General features: G+C 39.9%; 1 protein-coding gene across 2 annotated transcripts in view; it reads right to left on the bottom strand.

Moving 5' to 3' along the window:
* The window catches only part of LOC127423950 (fibrinogen C domain-containing protein 1-like), a 157,013-nt gene that overhangs the window by 84,114 nt on the left and 54,033 nt on the right, over positions 1–18,866 (bottom strand). For both annotated transcript variants that reach the window (XM_051668667.1, XM_051668668.1), the window contains exons 4-5: positions 3,296–3,461; positions 1,977–2,113 (exon numbers count right to left, since the gene is read on the bottom strand). In XM_051668667.1, the coding sequence (XP_051524627.1) occupies positions 1,977–2,113; positions 3,296–3,461 (303 nt within the window). The remainder of the gene's footprint in view (positions 1–1,976; positions 2,114–3,295; positions 3,462–18,866) is intronic.

The raw sequence follows: 18,866 nt of genomic DNA, 5'->3' as shown, positions 1-18,866 counted from the left end.
CCATCTTTCAACACAATAACAACAAACTTGAGAAGTCATTCCTGTGTATTTCTTAAGATGTTGGAACATTGTGTCATAAAAGCAAATCATGGCACTTAAAAGCAATTAAGGTGTTCTGCTAAAACTGCATTTTCACAAGGTGGACTCTCTTTAATAATTGTAATAGGAAAACCTTGTCCAAGTTATTATATATATATATATATATATATATATGTGTCTTATTGTGGCTGGGTGGAATGACCAAAAGCTTAGACGGACAGACGAACGGACGGATGGACGGACGGACGGACAGACAGACAGATAGATAGACTGGCTGCCAAAAGTCTGGAATAATGTACAGATTTTGCTATTTCTGAAGGAAATTGGTACTTTAATTCACCAAAGTGGCATTCAACTGATCACAATGATATAGTCAGGACATTACTGATGTAAACACCACAATCACTATTTGAAAAAAGTAATTTTTGATCAAATCTAGACAGGCCCCATTTCCAGCAGCCATCACTCCAACACTTTATCCTCGAGTAATCATGCAAAACTGCTAATTTGGTACTAGAAAAGCACTTTCCATTATATCAAACACTGCTGAAAGCTATTTGGTTCACTAAATGAAGCTTAACATTGTCTTTGTGTTTGTTTTTGAGTTGCCACAGTATGCAATAGACTGGCATGTCTTAAGGTCAATATTAGGTCAAAAATGGCAAAAAAGAAACAGCTTTCTCTAGAAACTTGTCAGTCAAACATGAAGGCTTGAATGCTTGAATTTGCCAAAAAACTGAAGATTTCATACAAAGGTGTACACTACAGTTTTCAAAGACAAAGGACAACTGGCTCTAACAAGGACAGAAAGAGATGTGGAAGGCCAGATGTACAACTAAACAAGAGGATATGTACATCAGAGTCTCTAGTTTGAGAAACTGATGCCTCGCATGTCCTCAGCTTCATTGAATTCTACCCGCTCAATACCAGTTTCATGTACAACAGTAAAGAGAAGACTCAGGGGTGCAGGCCTTATGGGAAGAACAGCAAAGAAAAAGCCACTTTTGAAACAGAAAAAGAAAAGGTTAGAGTGGGCAAAGAAACACAGACATTGGACAACAGATAATTGGAAAAGAGTGTTATGGATCTTAACGCCATTGAGCTTTTGTGGGATCAGCTAGACTGTAAGGTGCATGAGAAGTGCCCGACAAGACAGCCACATCTATGGCAAGTGCTACAGGAAGTGTGGGGTGAAATGTCACCCGAGCATCTGAACAAACTGACAGCTAGAATGCCAAGGATCTGCAAAGCTGTCATTGCTGCAATAAAAGTACCAATTTCTTTCCATAAGAGCAAAATCTGGACATCATTCCAAAATTTTGGCTGCCAGTAGATAGATAAATCTATCATATTATAGCATAACCTATAAATAATTGTGAGAACCACTTTTGAAGCCATTGTTAAATAGCCTTTATACACACATCTGTGGCATAGCAGAATCTCTGCTGGTTGAAACATTTAACCAGTCACACAGTATACACGTAATATCACCCAGCCATGTCTTATCTTTTTTTTGTTTGTTTTTTAAAGACCATGAAATGAAAACACTTGCAACGCATGTGTCGAATGACTAGGTAATACTCTCGGAAAAAGTACTTGATTCACTCTATTCTGTATGCAGCCACTGTAATGGACTGTACACTTGTGAAACATTGGTTTGAATCGTGTTCATGCATTTGAATGTGTATGTGTGCATATTTGTGACTTGCCTACTTATGCATGGGAGCGTGCACAACTCAACACCTAATGGAGTGACTCATTACAAGTGATCTTAATTCCTAGAGTCTATTCAGATATATTTAGCAACCAAACAGCTCAGAAGCGTCCAAAAACTGCATCCGTCTATTGCCCTGACGTGACACCTTTATCACCCCTGTAGCGCTGTACTGTATGTCACTGACTCAGATCACCAGAAAACTGACACCTGAAAGACTCACCGTCCATCCGCCCTCATCAGTAGTCATGTCACAGAAGACCTGAAAGCCTGCTGGGTAGTGCGTAGGGAACACAGAATAGATACCGTCCTCTCTTTGCCCACTGGCATAGATGTCACTGCAGTCTCTAGGTCTGAAACCTGCCACCAAGACAGAACATGTACTGTAAATAATTATTCTAAGATCAAATAAATAACGATGAAAAAAGCAACATATTAACTTGATTATTATATTTTTTGTTGTTTATTTGCTATCACAAGGATCTACTGTAGCAAATAGCATAAGTAACTGCATCTCAATGCAGCTTTTCTACACTGTAAATGTTTTGGTTTTGCCTTTTTTTAGTTATGTTTTTGGCATTTTTACCTATATTAGACAGGAAAGAAACCTACACTAAAATTTGCTTTTGTGGTAGAGTCCCGTTTGCCTACTTTTCACAGCACGCATAGGACCATGAATAATTCATATGGTTGCATTGCTTGACTCATTGTGTTTTTTGTCTCATGAATGTTCATGTGATGAAAATTAGTGGTCAACCCATATGGGTTTTTTAATGGCCGATGACAAAATGATATCTAAAGAGCAGGATAGCCAATAAAGTATAAATGCCAATTTGTATATTACAATTTAACAACAGCAATTCAGATGTACATAAGATTTCAGTCAAGAAATACTTAAATCGATGAATTTAAAAAAAAAAAAAAGCCATGCACAGTGTAGACTAAATTTGAAGTTTTATGAACACCTTGTTTTTTGCAGTAGGCAAGAATCATCAATCCACATCAAGCATCAATCCAAAACTCAGGGTTCCCACACCTTTTGACCAATGACATTTTGACCATTTCCATGACTTTTCCAGTTGTTCATAATTAATGGAAATGTATTAAAAAAAAATAATTCTATATAGTCACACAACGAGCAACTTCTTGCTGTTTAAATATTTTAAACCTGAACCTAACTAGAAAAACGTATACTCACTATAGAAATTTCCAAGAATTTTCAGGATTTAATACATTTCTTTGACTTTTCTAGGACTGCAATTCTCAACTTGAAAATTTCCTGATATATTCAGATTTCCTATGACTGTGGGAACCCTGATAACTACATCTTTTTTTTTTTTTTTTTTTTTTTTTTTTGTACAACACAAGAACAGAAAGCTTTTCAGACTTCAAATCTGTCATCTCACACCTGCTGTCTAAGCAGTGGCATGTCTCTTTCACACTGTCAGACGGCTAATAAGGGAATAGGTGTGACTCCATTCCAGCGCTCATTAGGGCTGGCTGGAGAGTTGAGAATATTGGGCTAATGAGAAGCTTTTTTACCTTCTCCACCAGCACAGCCCTTGGGCCGTGCACTGCGCACAGGAGCCCTCTGCAGATCTGCCTTGAGACGACTCTTGATATTTCCTGTTTCCTTCTGCATGGAGCTGAGGGCGTCACTCACAGAGTTCACCACATTCACCATGTTGATCTGACTCTCGGACAGCAGCTGAAAAGAGAAAGTAGGAGAAAGAATTAAGCAGATGCTATTTGCACCCTGGTGCAAATAATGGTATATACTACTGACACCCCAGTGCAAATAGAGGCAGATATTATTTGCACCCCAACCCCGGTGCAAATAATGGTAGATACTATTTGCACCCATATTAAAATGCTAACATACAGTATGGGCATCACTGCAGTGTATTTATTGTGTTTATTTAGAGTCCCACAGACAAACTACATAAACCCCTACCCCTAAACATAACCTTAACCATACCTTAGAACAAATAACCTTGGTTTTACTACAGTAACCATGGTTTCACGTGGGAACGAGTGCGATCTACAGAAACCCTTTTCTGCACTCCATTCACCATGACCAAATCACTGCGATGAAATCAACACTTATATTCATTTTTATCTATTATTTTAAGTAGTACTAACAGTGGAAACAGGACATCGGATTGAAAAAGAATGTGACAAAATGCAGATTTGAACCGCGGTCGAACCGTGCTCTACGTTTGTTGTACATTTCTGTGGTTACATTCACATAGCTACGCTGTGTGGCAGATGCTATTTACACCGGGATGCAAATAGACACTCCGAAAGTTTTATGGAGAGGTAGAAGTAAAAAAGAAAGGCTAAGGGGTGAAAACAATTTTGTGTGGCATTTCACCACAAAAACCTGTGTTGTTAACTAACCATCCGCAATCACCACCATTCTTAATTAGGCACTAAATAGCACTGCACCTTGAGTATTTAAATTAATGAATTGGGTCTCATTCACTAATTGCGCAATAACTGTGTGGAAAACCTGAGTGTTTTTTTTAACAGTAATAATGATTAATCAATTTGTTCAATTATTTTTTTTCTAAATTCAGGATTCAAACTTAGAACCCACTGAAAAAACACACAAGGTGGCCTTAGGGGCCATTCAGACCAAATTCTTGAACCAGAAAAAGTCAGCTGCTGCACAACAAATATAACAAGTGACCCAAGATGTATTTAAAAGTTGTAGTTGTATTAAACTTTACAATCTATATATATTTTTTTTTAACTTATTTCAGAGTAACAAATATTATCTTGCATAGGTTCTTGTTTAGGAGAGGTCTGAAACAAGAGTTTTGAGTTACTTGGCTTTACTTTGAGATCTTTACCCCCCCCCCCCGTTTTCATTTGAAAACACATTGAAATTGCTACACTTACACCTCTCATCCACACTAGAACAATGGTTACCCGTTTTTTTAAACCCCCTCCATAACCGCAAACTTTGTAAAACAACGTTAGGAAACTGAAAAAGGAGTTTTCAAATTTAAACGAATAAGTGTGGACATGGTATGAGTTTCTTTGGAGCTTACGAGCAGTTATAACAAGCCCGTAGTTCAGTTCACTTTTGCCTTGCTTAAAAGCTAAGCTGAAACAATAACAATAAAATCTCTGTATCCGCGTGTTTGTCAGGATTTTGGACTTGTTATTCTTTGTTTTAGACACTTGAGGGCCTCAGTGTTCACCCTTATGTCATATTTTCCCCGTGTGTCATTATCATTATTGCTGTCACCTGTGTCTCATTCCCCTGTGTGTATTTAAGTTGGTTTGTTCCCTTGCTATATGGCTTGGTGTTTAGTTAATTCTGAAACAAGCTACATGGGTTGCTGGGCCTGTGTTTGTGTCCTGTGGAATTTTTCCATGCGAGTCCTTGCTGTGGATTATATTTTTTCCGTGTGAATTTCTCTGTTGGCTTATTTTTGTGGATATACTGTATTTTGCTTTGTGGATTACTCGTTGCCTTTGTTTGCCCTACTTCCCTTTTGGATTTATATTTTAGTTTTTTACCTACTCGGATTTTATTAATAAACTCCTTTTTTTGGGACACTACTTTGTTCCTGAGTAAGCCTTGGCAAGTTAATTGCCTTTCCTGTCACTCACCGGTAGCATATCCGGCTCCTACGCTGCCGACCCGGCTTCGAGCCTCGGCCCTGACAGTGTTCCTCTGCACTGCATTGGAGTAGCAGGTGTACTATGCTGCGTAACACTGATAGCACTTTAGTTTAGTGGGCTCATTGTCAGTGGGTCTGGAAGGTGCTCTTTTTGAGTTTCCCAGACAGCTCTTTATTGCCTGCCTTCATGATTTGCAATACCAATTTTGATACCATAGGAAAAACATATGCTATTGAACACTATATTTATTTAAACTTTCTGCTGCCGATATTCATTTTACAAATTAAACTTGAAAAAGAAAAACATTAATGGCATGTAACCTTCCAATAGTCTCAGTTATGTAACAATGTCCAACTTTCCAAGAAAATTTTGAACTTTGTCCTGTTTTTGGTCCTGCCTGATTACATTCACAAGACAAACTCTATTACTAATACCTTCCAAAACTGGGTATCTTGGACAAAGGCATTTGGTTGTTCACACGAGCGGCCACATTGTCGTAGCAAAGTGTGAAGTAAAGGATTTGGTACAGTCCTTGGTAGGACCCATACTATTGAAAGACTGGTATCTTTATATTTTAATTGTAGTATTGACTTGGTACTAAAGTACCTGTCTTTTTGACATCTCTAATGATGAAACGACATGGCACTTGAGTCTGCAGGAAACTCCATTGACAACTAGCAAAAAATTAGCCTTAAAGTAATTTTCCTACAATACAAGAGAGCGTAAAGCTCCCCTTTGAGTGTGAACGAACATCTGAGTTCTCAGTGTGTCGCTAACAAATTTGCATGTGTGCATATGTCGCTGTGACAACACTGCAAGCTAATTGTGGGTGTGCATGTGTGTATGCACTTGGCTGAAACTGATGATGACTGACACACTGAACACTTTCTGTGTGGATGGTTAAGACATTATCACTTACAGCACTCTGCACACTTGTTCACTCCAGTACTCAGCCACAGCAACCGCACTTTAACATCTATAATTACGAGGACTGTCCACCATCAAAAGAAAAATGCCACATATATGAAAAATACAATGTCCCCAAAAGTACAGTGCGCACCATGCTGTAACCTTTTACTAACCCCCTTCTTCAATGGCTTGATTCTCTCGGCCTACACCCAGTAGGACGGAAGACCTTTGTCACCACATCCACTCTAAATGTTCCCAAACTTTTAGCTCACAGCAGGATAATACCAATTAACAGTCTCAGCCTTTAAAAAACCCTTTTCAAACAAGTTTTCCATAAGGTGTTGAGGAAAATAAATTATTTCAATTACTGAGGTATTATATATATATGTTGATTATACCAATATCCTAACATCAAGAATCAATATTTTTAGTATTATATTTTTTGGGAAAATTAGATTGATGTGAATAGGCAAAATAAGTCAATGCACACTTGGCATGACTGAAGTGTCAGCTTCAGTTTCTGGGTGAAATGTCCACTTTCCAAAAGCGAGCATTTTTAGTTTTAAATTATGTAATACGGTCAACAGGAATGCATACTGTATTTTATTAACTCTACCCCCTAATCCCAAGCCTAACCATCAGTGGAGTAAAAATTCAATTTTAGAGTGAAAATGCAATCTCCTAATCGTGAACATGATTACATTCTAGTTCCCACATGACCAGAAAACTTGACTTAGTGGTTGCTCATGCAGTGCTAGAGTGTAATCTGATCACACTTGAATTGGTGCAAAAATGTCTAATTCGGCAGTATGGTGTCGATTTTAGGGTACAGTAACATTCGAAAGCTACATGTCAATTTCCTGTTTAATCATGTTGAAAATAGACACTCCCACCTTGGTAATAATTACAGAACTCCTAATCCTGTCCAAATCATGAAATCATACATTTCCTCTGTTAATAAATGTAACTCAGGATGTATGTTACTAACGTTATTTATAAAACCAAACCCACCTGAATAGTGCTAAATTCAACTTGAACTTTCAATTTCAATGTCACGTCATGGAGGTACCGGTAACATTAGCATCCACCTACTGCACATCTACAGTGCCCAAGGTCTGTCTAAATTCTAGAAATGGGTTTAGCAATCGACTGAGCAATGATAAAGAGAAATGGAGTGAGGTTAAGAGTCCCAGGCCAAACCATTTTAGCAGATAAAGAGACACAGATAGCCTCTCTTTTAAATAAATGCTGCCCAACCCATTTGTCATATCCACTATCTCCAGCCCAGACCAGGACACTGATGGCATAAACATTATTTATAAGAAATTTGCTTCCTGTTTGAGGAGCGATCATTAATCACAGGCGTATTCGAACGCTCTTCCTCTGCAAGTCTCCATATCATCAATAATCTCTCCAACAGAGTATGCGTCCAAGTTTGGAGCGAAGCTCTCAGTTTTATAAGTGACTGATGATAGATTAAAGGCAAAAGATTCATAAGCACAACTGAATGGGAGGAGACCAAAGGGAAGAATTGTGCTGCTTGCTGACACATCAAAACTTTCTTAATACAAAGTGCAATAATTCTACAGTTCAAGTGTAATATTAGTTCTACAGCAACAACTCAACAATAGTGGGGCAGTCAGTTCATTTACATCTAATTTAAATGGGACATCAAAATGTACTTTTTAATAGATTCGACTCATCTAGCCTTTCCATGAAAACATTTTTAAATGATCAAATAATGTAATTTTCCAGGTGCAACAGCAAACACTGTTGTTGTGAGAATCTAAAAGTTGAGTTGGACTGGCTCTTTCATTCGAGACTTAGTCCCAAAGTTTTCCGTCAGACGACAGATGCGGTTTTGCCCAGAGAAAAGGGGAAGTGTCATTATGTATTAATTTTAAAGTCTGGCTGACAGATGAGTCAACATTCCCTCCCTCCACCCACCTTCCAAAGTGAAGAGCAAAAGAAAGTTGTCTCTGCAACAGAAGTTTATCATAAGCAAGAAAGGCTGCAAGCTTCTCTCCTCACTGAGCAATTACCCACGGCAAAGCTCTAATGAGTCTAGTCTCATAATTAACAAGACAATCCTAATAAGGTCCTACAGCAGGACTAATACGTTTTCCTTTGAGACCAAACAGTCAAATGTGTTTCAGGAAAAAAGATCCCCATCTGTTTTGGCTGGGCAATTTATCATATACAGTGCATCCGGAAAGTATTCACAGCGCTTCACTTTTTCCACATTTTGTTATGTTACAGCCTTATTCCAAAATGGATTAAATTCATTATTTTCCTCAAAATTCTACAAACAATACCCCATAATGACAACGTGAAAGAAGTTTGTTTGAAATCTTTGCAAATGTATTAAAAATTAAAAAACGAAAAAAAAAAAAAAATCACATGTACATAAGTATTCACAGCCTTTGCTCAATACTTTGTTGAAGCACCTTTGGCACCAATTACAGCCTCAAGTCTTTTTGAGTATGATGCTACAACCTTGGCACACCTATTTTTGGGCAGTTTCTCCCATTCTTCTTTGCAGGACCTCTCTAGCTCCATCAGGTTGGATGGGGCACAGCCATTTTCAGATCTCTCCAGAGATGTTCAATTGGGTTCAAGTCTGGGCTCTGGCTGGGCCACTCAAGGACATTCACAGAGTTGTCCTGTAGCCACTCCTTTGTTATCTTGGCTGTGTGCTTAGGGTCATTGTCCTGTTGGAAGATGAACCTTTGCCCCAGTCTGAGGTCCAGAGTGCTCTGGAGCAGGTTTTCATCAAGGATGTCTCTGTACATTGCTGCATTCATCTTTCCCTCGATCCTGACTAGTCTCCCAGTTCCTGCTGCTGAAAAACATCCCCACAGCATGATGCTGCCACCACCAAGCTTCACTGTAGGGATGGTATTGGCCAGGTGATGAGCAGTGCCTGGTTTCCCCCAGGCATGACACTTGCCATTCAGGCCAAAGAGTTCAATCTTTGTTTCTCATGGTCTGAGAGTCCTTCAGGTGCCTTTTGTCAAACTCCAGGTGGGCTGCCATGTGCCTTTTCCTAAGGAGTGGCTTCCGTCTGGCCACTCTACCATACAGGCCTGATTGGTGGAGTGCTGCAGAGATGGTTGTTCTTCTGGAAGGTTCTCCTCTCTCCACAGAGAAACGCTGGAGCTCTGTCAGAGTGACCATCGGGTTCTTGGTCACCTCCCTGACTAAGGCCCTTCTCCCCCGATCACTCAGTTTGGCTGGGTGGCCAGCTCTAGGAAGAGTCCTGGTGGTTCCAAACTTCTTCCATTTACGGATGATGGAGGCCACTGTGCTCATTGGGACCTTCAATTCTGCAGAAATTTTTCTGTACCCTTCCCCAGATCTGTGCCTCGATACAATCCTGTCTCGGAGGTCTACAGACAATTCCTTGGACTTCATGGCTTGGTTTGTGCTCTGACATGCACTGTTAACTGTGGGACCTTATATAGACAGGTGTGTGCCTTTCCAAATCATGTCCAGTCAACTGAATTTACCACAGGTGGACTCCAATCAAGTTGCAGAAACATCTCAAGGATGATCAGTGGAAACAGGATGCACCTGAGCTCAATTTTGAGTGTCATGGCAAAGGCTGTGAATACTTATGTACATGTGATTTTTTTCATTTTTTATTTTTAATAAATTTGCAAAGATTTCAAACAAATTTCTTTCACGTTGTCATTATGGGGTATTGTTTGTAGAATTTTGAGGAAAATAATGAATTTAATCCATTTTGGAATAAGGCTGTAACATAACAAAATGTGGAATAATTGAAGCGCTGTGAATACTTTCCGGATGCACTGTATTTATGATATATTTGCGATGATTTTACTTTGGATATGAAATTAAGCAATGTCACAACATCACAATATGATTTTAAAGTGGTTTATATTTGGCTATAAGAGCTATATCTGGCTAAGAGATCTTTTGTGATTAACATTTTTATTGATTCCACAGAAGACACAAAAAAACAAAACATATATACATGGAATCAACATTTAACATTTAATCCCCACCACTACCCCTCCCCCTCCCAATCCCCAACCCCACCCCGACCCCAAACACTCCCGTGGTCACATGAACATATTCACACAGACATAAATAAAAAAATATATAAAATTAAAAAAAAATTTTTAAAGAAATAAAAAAACATTAAAACAAATATAATAATCACACACATCCACAGCTAAACCTCACTCTCCACTACCTCTCCCCGAGAACCCTGCAAGAATGCAAACCACTTGCCCCAATTCCCAACAAACAAATCCAAATTACCCAATCAACTAAATATCATCTCCTCATATGCTGCCATCCTCCCCATCTCCGCACTCCACTCCTGAAATTGAGGCACTCCAGCTGACTTCCATCCCCTCAAAACAATCTGTCTGGCAACCATCACACTTGTCAGGACCCAGTTCTTTATGTTTTTGTTCCCCATATTGATGACCTCCCCATTGCCCAAAACACAGAGTCTGGGGCAAAACGAAATCCGAGTGCCCAACACGTCACACACAACACCCTGAACCTTCATCCAAAACCCCTGGATCTCAGCACACCACCAAAAATCATGGGCCATATCTCCATCCTCCGATTGGCATCGCCAGCAGGTGGATGTGTCTTTAAGACCGAACCTATACAATCTAGAGGTGGTCCAATAGAATTGATGTATAATCTTGAATTGTGTAAGGTGCACCCTTGCATCTCTAGATGCATGGCTAAGAGATCTTTTAATAGCAGTGCAACAATTTTCATTCATTTCCATGAACCAGTTCCAACAGTCTGTTTCTGTGAATCGATTCATAACTCAGATTACATGATTTGTTTGCATCATCATTCAGAAATGTTCCTGGAGTTGTCATACTTCATAAATTAAAATGTCTATATAAAATATAAAGAGGTAATAATAGCACAACAGCAGCCACTTTTTTAGCCATCTTAAATGTAATCTTATTGCAAAGCATTCAGATATATACAAATATTTCAGTAGTTTGAGAATGTAGGGAGACTCAGTTGCTTCAATCACAGTGTGTCATGGGAGTGGAAGGTCGCTACTGGGCTCTTCTGCAGCATTTTTTATTGACCAGGAATTCCACTTTTCAATATTATTATTATTTTATTTTTTTTACTTTGACTGATGACTTCAACAGAAGCACATGTCATCAATTAACAACCTTATATCTCAAGGTGTCTCTGTCTTTAAAGGTTTAAAAGGTATTGTTTAAGGAGATTTTTATTTGCATCCCATTGTTGTTTATTACTATGTACTGTGTATTGTTATATTGGCACATATACATACAAATATTAAGTATCATTATTCCTTGTGTTCATTTAGTGAAAAGCAGATTTTTTATTTTATTTTTTTTATTTTTTTTTTTATGGGAAGAGTTTAGCTATTCATAAGCAATTTCAGATCTGCCCTTCACTAAACCCAGCTGACTAAACCCCAGGTTCCATGAAACACTGAACATGGGTGTTAAGGCAGTGTTAAAGTCAGATAGTGAGACATGAACTACTTCCCTTAATGTATGTTAGTGATCTCTCGCCACCTCAGATGTGCTGCCAACTTTGCAGCCGTGGCAGTGACCTAGTTGTGTACTCTCCGTTCTAAATGAGGAGAAAGTTATGGGAGGTACTTCTGTCTTATGCTGGAGAAGATTTAAGATATCCTGAATGTTAGAGGTGGGTAGTAACGTGCTACATTTACTCCGTTACATTTACTTGAGTAACTTTTTGGAAAAAAAAATAATTTTAGAGTAGGTTTTAAAGTGGGTACTTCTTACTCTCACTCAAGTAAATTTCTAATGAAATTGTTTTACTTTTACTGGGCGGCGTTCCTGTCAGTTTAATTTTAGTTAATGTGTAATTTATTGAGAGATCAATGAATGGGACTTTTACGAGAGCGGAAGTTCAAACAGCTGCGCGTGCTGAGCCGCTGTCACAGACTGTCACTCAAGTCATCAGTGCTGCAGCATCAAACTCTTCAAAGTGAAACACTTTCTTCGCTCCACACAGTGAAAAAAAGAATAGTTTAGTCATGCAATGCCTTCATTTAACACCAAGACAAGCGGCTATTTCAAGATTAAAATCACAGCTTCAATTTAAGGCAGCACGCTGAGGTAAGTTTTGCCTCTAATGCTAACATGGGCTTTTCTGTGTAGCGTGATGGTAATTTTCAGGGTGATTCTGTAACTGGGCTCTTATGACATCAGTTTTTAAGTGTACATTTTTAAATCAGTGCAGCAATTTATCAGTTATTTTTGTCCCACGTCCCGCATGTCATGAGCATTATTTATGCATTTACCACGTGCCCTCGCGGGGGTACTGGAAACTATCGCAGCTACTTCAGGTGGATTAACTATAAATCCATGTAAACATCCAAGTTAAGTGTAAATAAATGCCTTGGCTCTGCTGTTCGCGTGAACCGGTGCGTGAACAGACAGCATTTCTGCGCGTGTACAGCAAGGTGCGCGGGGCACGCGCGTGAGAGATGTGCAGGCACGAGGCGATCATATGGCGAAGAGAGTGGCTGTGTCCGAAATCGTTCACTCGTTCACTATTTCCTATATAGTGAATGGCAGTTGGTGCACTATATCTCAGCAGTGAGTGAATGAAATGAGTGAGTGAATTTGGACGCTGACGTATACACTGGGGCTGTCACAGAAACAACATCACATATGAACTTTTAAAATACTTGGGCCTTACTTGTTATTCTTATTAAATAATATATTAATACAGTAAATCTTCATTCTGTTTGTCATTTTTAATATATACTGTGTGTTAATATAAAGAGTAAAAACATTTGATCAAATAAAGAGTATGTTTTGCCTCTCTATATGTTATTATGTTATTTTAATCAAGTAATGATTTGTCAAAAAGTAATTTAATACATTCAGCATGAAAGAAAACATTGCAGGAGTGGAGGAAGCAGTAAATTCCCAGCTCGTACATCTTCCCCATGGTGGATTGTGGGCAATTAACCGTCGTTGAGTGTACATCAAATGTACACTCAAAATTAGACTGAAATATGGGTGATAATAAGTAAACAAAAGTAAGGAACGAGTGGCTAACTCAGAATTCAGACAATCCTACAAAATGGCAGACACTCGAAATAGTGCACTATATAGTGGATAGGGGACAGTTTCAGACACAGCATGTGTTCCACGACCAGGGTTGGTGCCCTATGTACTAGGCTGCATACTCTGCGTTTAGAAAGCGGCGGTACTGCTGTACAGAACTAATTATCTAAATACTTACGACACTGAAAACTGTATCTACACTGAAATAAGAATCCGCGCAGGACTTTAAAAGCTATGAAATAGAGAAAGACGGCATTAATAAAGCATGATCTTGCTTTGGTTTATATTTCAGCATTATATATAATGTCCTTGTGGGACATCTTCACGTTTTCACTGTAATAATTACTAGAAATGTTTCCAAAGCACTCTTATTGGCAAATTCATCCAGATCTGACAAGAGCCCTTAAAGGGATAGTAAACTACCCCTTTAAAGTGACAGCTCAGCCATAATTTAATATTCTGTCATCATTTCCCTACCCTCATGTTGTTCCAAACCAGTGTGACGCTTTGCATTATGTGGAACACAAAATATGTTAGACAGAATGTCAGGGACTGACAGTCTTGCTCACCATTCACTTTCAAAATATGGAGAAAAAAATTCACTGAAAGTAAATAGTGACTCAGGCAAACATTCTGTCTAATATCTCCTTATTGTGTTGCATAGAAGAAAGAAAGTCACACAGGTTTGGAACAACATGATGGTGAATGATGACAGAATTTCCATAAATAATAATAATAATTCAGTAATACATGTTAAATGTGTATTATGTAATGGAATATAGGGGAATTAATGTCTATTATGTCATTTGTGAAAGTAACGAGTTTATGTTAGTACTTTTACTTCTACTTGAGTAATTATTTTTTTTAAGTAGCTGTACTTTTACTTGAGTACAGTTTTAGGCTACTCTACCCACCTCTGCTGAATGTCAGCATGAAACTAACAGTGTTCATTTCATTCATTTTGATCTGACTTAGCAGTATAAAGGGAGTTTGTAGGTTCAGGTATGACATATTGACCTGTAAGTTCTCGCATGAGTGTAATGTGTCTGTGGAGATATGGGCATGGCTGAGTGACGTCTGTGGAGAGTGAGAGAGAGAACGGTCAGGATTGACACCTGTGGAAAATGATCTCTGACAGCTGTTTTGTGTTAACAATGAAAGCTGGAGGGAGATAAAAGAGCAGCGGAGCCGCAGTGAGGGGAGAGGAGACCTGAAGCTTATAACGCTGTGGAGGGCAGCGTGACTTTATGTTGAACCTTAAGGAAAGGACTTTATGTTGAAAGCTGATGAGTTTTTGTGTGCCAGCTGTAAAGCGACTAAAATAAATCACCCTGAAGTGTGTAAGCTGGTTCCCGCTTCCTTACTTTCCCTTTTAACTGACCTGAGAGTGTCACAGTTATGCCAAAACACGGGACTAAGGAAGAAATCGCCGTTATGGAGTCCTCGCCGCTGGCTGAGTTTGATCAAGACCCTCGCTGGTATCCACTAAACTCAGCACCAGGCCCTACTGCTTCAGACCTAGGTGGAGAACCAGTAGGAGTTGCAGAGCATGTTGCCCCAAGAGGAAACTGCAGCCGCGACCCCGGCCTCAGCTTCAGTCATCCCCCACGTCACACTCGTAAAGAACAACCCAGAGGCCTTCATAGAGCTGTTTGAGTGGACGGACGAATCCTGGGGATGGCCCAACAACCAGTGGGCGGTCTGTCTATTGCCGCTGTTGAACGGGGAAGCCCAGCTCGCAGCCCAGCAGCTGCCGGTGGCAGATCTCCTGGAGTATGTGAAGCTGCGGCAATCGCAGTCCAGAACAGCATCGCCAGTGGTTCCATTCTCTGATGCTTGGTGAGCTCGGCCACCCGTTTGCCTTTGCGCAACATTTCCATGACTCCTGCCAGCGGTGGTTGCTGACAGCGGAACGTGACACTGTGGCCATAGTCAATCTGGTAGTGCTGGAGCAATTTATCACCCGGATACCGAAGGAGACGGCGTAATGTGTCCAGTGCCACCACCCGGCATCACTGGATGTAGCTGTCCAGCTGGCTGAGGACCACTTGGCGGCGGTTCAGGGGACCGGCGAGCCCACTTCTCTTTTTCTCTCTCTCTCTCTCTCTCTCTCTCTCTCCTTCTTCTTCCCCCTCCCCTTCCTCTTGTCCTCATCCTGTTCCTACTCCCTGGAAAAGGGAATTTGTACTCCTTAAACCAGTTCCCCATGCCTGGGGATCTTTCAACCCTCTGGTTTCCCTTATCTCTCGCCGCTCTCTTCCCCAGGTTGGTGAATCTGCTGCTGCAGGTGCAGGCGTGAAGTCTGGGTCAGTCTGCTGGAGCTGTGGGGAACTGGGTGCCCCATGATGGAGGTGGAGATATTGATCCGGATCACCGACATGCCACAGACTGCCCCCAATCGAGCAGGATCATATCGGACACCTGTGAGTATTAAGGGGAGTACATAACAAGCCTTGGTGGATTCAGGTTGTAATCAAACCTCTATTCACCAAGGCTTGGTTCAATCCGAGGCTTTGGATACAGCAAATTTTCCACACTGTTTGGATTACACCAATTCATGATGCTTCCATTTGGTTTGTTCGGGGCCCTGGCTACGTTTCAGCAGCTCATGGACCGAATCCTCAGACCGCACACTGCTTACACCGTTGCCTATCTGGATGATATCATTATTTACAGTAACGATTGGCAGCAGCACCTGCAGCATCTGAGGGCTGTCCTGATGTCACTGAGATGAGTGGGACTCATGGCAAACCCGAAGAAGTGTGCAATGGGGTGGGTAGAAGTACGGTATCTGGGCTTCCACTTGGGTCACGGGCAGGTGCGGCCCCAAATTGATAAAACCGCAGCAATTGCAGCCTGCCTGAGACCTGAGACCAAAAAGGAGGTGAGACAGTTCCTGGGGCTGGCTGGATATTATCGCAGATTTGTGCCTAACTATTTGACCGTCACCAGCCCGCTGACTGATCTTACTAAAAAGGGGGCACCAGATCCGGTCCAGTGGACGGAGCCGTGTCAGCAGGTGTTCACGCGGTTGAAAGCTGCACTTTGTGGCGGGCCGTTGTTACACTCTTCTGACTTCTCTCTCCCTTTTACCTTACAGACAGATGCATCAGACAGGGGGTTGGGAGCAATAATGTCCCAGATGGTGGAGAGGGAGGAGCACCCCATGCTGTACATTAGTCGCAAACTCTCACTGAGGGAGACTAGGTACAGCACGATTGAGAAGGAGCATTTGGCCATCAAGTGGGCGGTCCTCACCCTCCAGTACTATCTGTTGGGGTGTGCTTTCACCCTCTGTTCGGACCACGCCCCGCTCCAGTGGCTTCATCGCATGACGGATACCAACGCACGGGTCACTCTTTGGTATCTGGCTCTCCAGCCTTTTAAGTTCAAGGTGATCCACAGGCTGGGGGTGCAGATGGCTGTGGCGGATTTCCTCCACAGCCATCTGCTTCTATTTTGCATTTAATCGCAAAACTTGAAAAATTTGCATCCATTTTAAAATGTATTAGTATTTGGTATTTCCCCCTTTTGTTTTCAATGACAGCATGTACTCGAATTAGCAAAACCTGATGATCTATGTTATTCCAGCATGATTTGAAAATGTTCTAAAGAGCATCTTGTGTGCTTCAATGGAAGCAAGGAAATCTGACCTTTTATACAACAGGAGTTAACATGGTCAATGTCACAAACTGATGACATTTTAATAGTGACCTAAATAGTGCAGAATAAATTTAGTCTTCACCAGAAATTTTGTTTCTTAAAAATGTTAAAAATCCTAAAAATGTTTTGTTTATTCCAGGTCTGAATGAGAAAAAATGTATCAGATATTCAATGTGATCTCAAACCTTTGGACTGTTTAGATTGGGCTTTATTCAAAAGCATGGGCTTTATTCAAAAGCATGTGAGAAAATTCTGTCCAAAGACTTCATGAAATTTAGGCTATAAAGTGGCATTTTCACACTAATGCATCACTATGCTCCCAATGTTCTAGTTTATCTGGAGCAGTGAGATGGGATAATGACTAAAGAGGCCTGGATTCAGCCAACTTCATTAATGATCCAGGGCTTGTGCAGAGTCAGATCACTGAAACCTTGGGATCCACAGAAGAAACCTTTATCCATCCTTCAAGACAGTCTGAGGAAAGATTTACTTAGCATCTCAGCTATTCCACTCTCATTGAAGGAAAAAGGCATCTATTGATTAAAGGCGAACTGTGCAGTTTCTGAACTATATGTGACACTGAATGGAATTGCAAAAACAAACAGATTTTCCAAACACTCATACTGTCCCCATATATACTGTCTCATACTGTCTACACTCTTTTGGGAAGTCGATTTATGAATGGCATCCTTATAGTTGTCTCAGCACATTCAATGTGAGCGTTTGTAGGTATTTAAACGTCAAGTGTGATTCAAGCACACACATCCATTGTTTGGATGGACACTGAAACACTGAAATATATTGATATCTAAAATGTCCTTTTCAGCATAAAAGCTTTAGAGGCATACAAATCTTTATTAATCCTTTGAGGTTGATGGAATGTTGAATTCATAAAATTCATGCATGGGTGGATTTTCTCATATTTATATCTATATATATATATATATATATATATATATATATATATATATATATATATTATATATATTAAAAAATAGAATAATTAAATATGTTTATCTTGTTAACATACTTACAGTATATAATTAACACATTTACCAAATTTGACATTAAAATGACTTTGAATACAAAAAAGATCACCCAAGCACTTTACACTGAATTTGTTTTTTTTTAAACAAATACAAAAACATTAAAACATTTTGATTTAATCACATTTTCTTTGTACAAATATGATCAAGTTTGCTATTTTCAAGTAACGGTTCATACTGGATTTCATTTCATCGGTAAGAACTAGGTTTTGGACAGACCTAATCATATCAGCTCGGGATATCATGGTATACCGTAATTAAGTTTAGAAATTACCCTTCAGAACTCTCATTCAGTATTCTTCTAATTCCACTCAATACCCTTATATTTGCTTTCATATTTGTCTTGCATTTTTCAAGGAGAGAATGTGCAAACCAATTTATATCTCTCATCAACATAAGCATGACAAGCGAATGCATCCCTCAGGTGGAGAAATACATCCATATCATGAAGTTATCTCTGACTCTATGATAAATAATAAAAAGTACCCATGATATTACCAGGCTGTATAGTCTGAAATCCACACAGATGGGGAATACAACCCCCTGTTCTCAACCCAATCATATCCACTGATAAGGCTTTGTTTTTATTGTCTGGCTGAGGAAATGTAATGAAAGCATGGCCCTAGTTTACTGGCTGAATTCATAAAACACTGATCTAAATGTAGGGGCCGCAGGTTGCATCTGTCTCCCATCCTTTCTCCTGCTCTCCAGAGCTAGGGCTGAAATTATGCTTTTACATCTCAGACACACAGGAAACCTATGGTACTTTAA

Source organism: Myxocyprinus asiaticus, chromosome 33 (genome assembly GCF_019703515.2).
Source record: "Myxocyprinus asiaticus isolate MX2 ecotype Aquarium Trade chromosome 33, UBuf_Myxa_2, whole genome shotgun sequence".
Lineage (NCBI taxonomy): Eukaryota > Metazoa > Chordata > Actinopteri > Cypriniformes > Catostomidae > Myxocyprinus > Myxocyprinus asiaticus.
The sequence above is the reverse complement of the archived record's forward strand: the minus strand, read 5'-3'. Positions and strand labels throughout refer to the sequence as shown.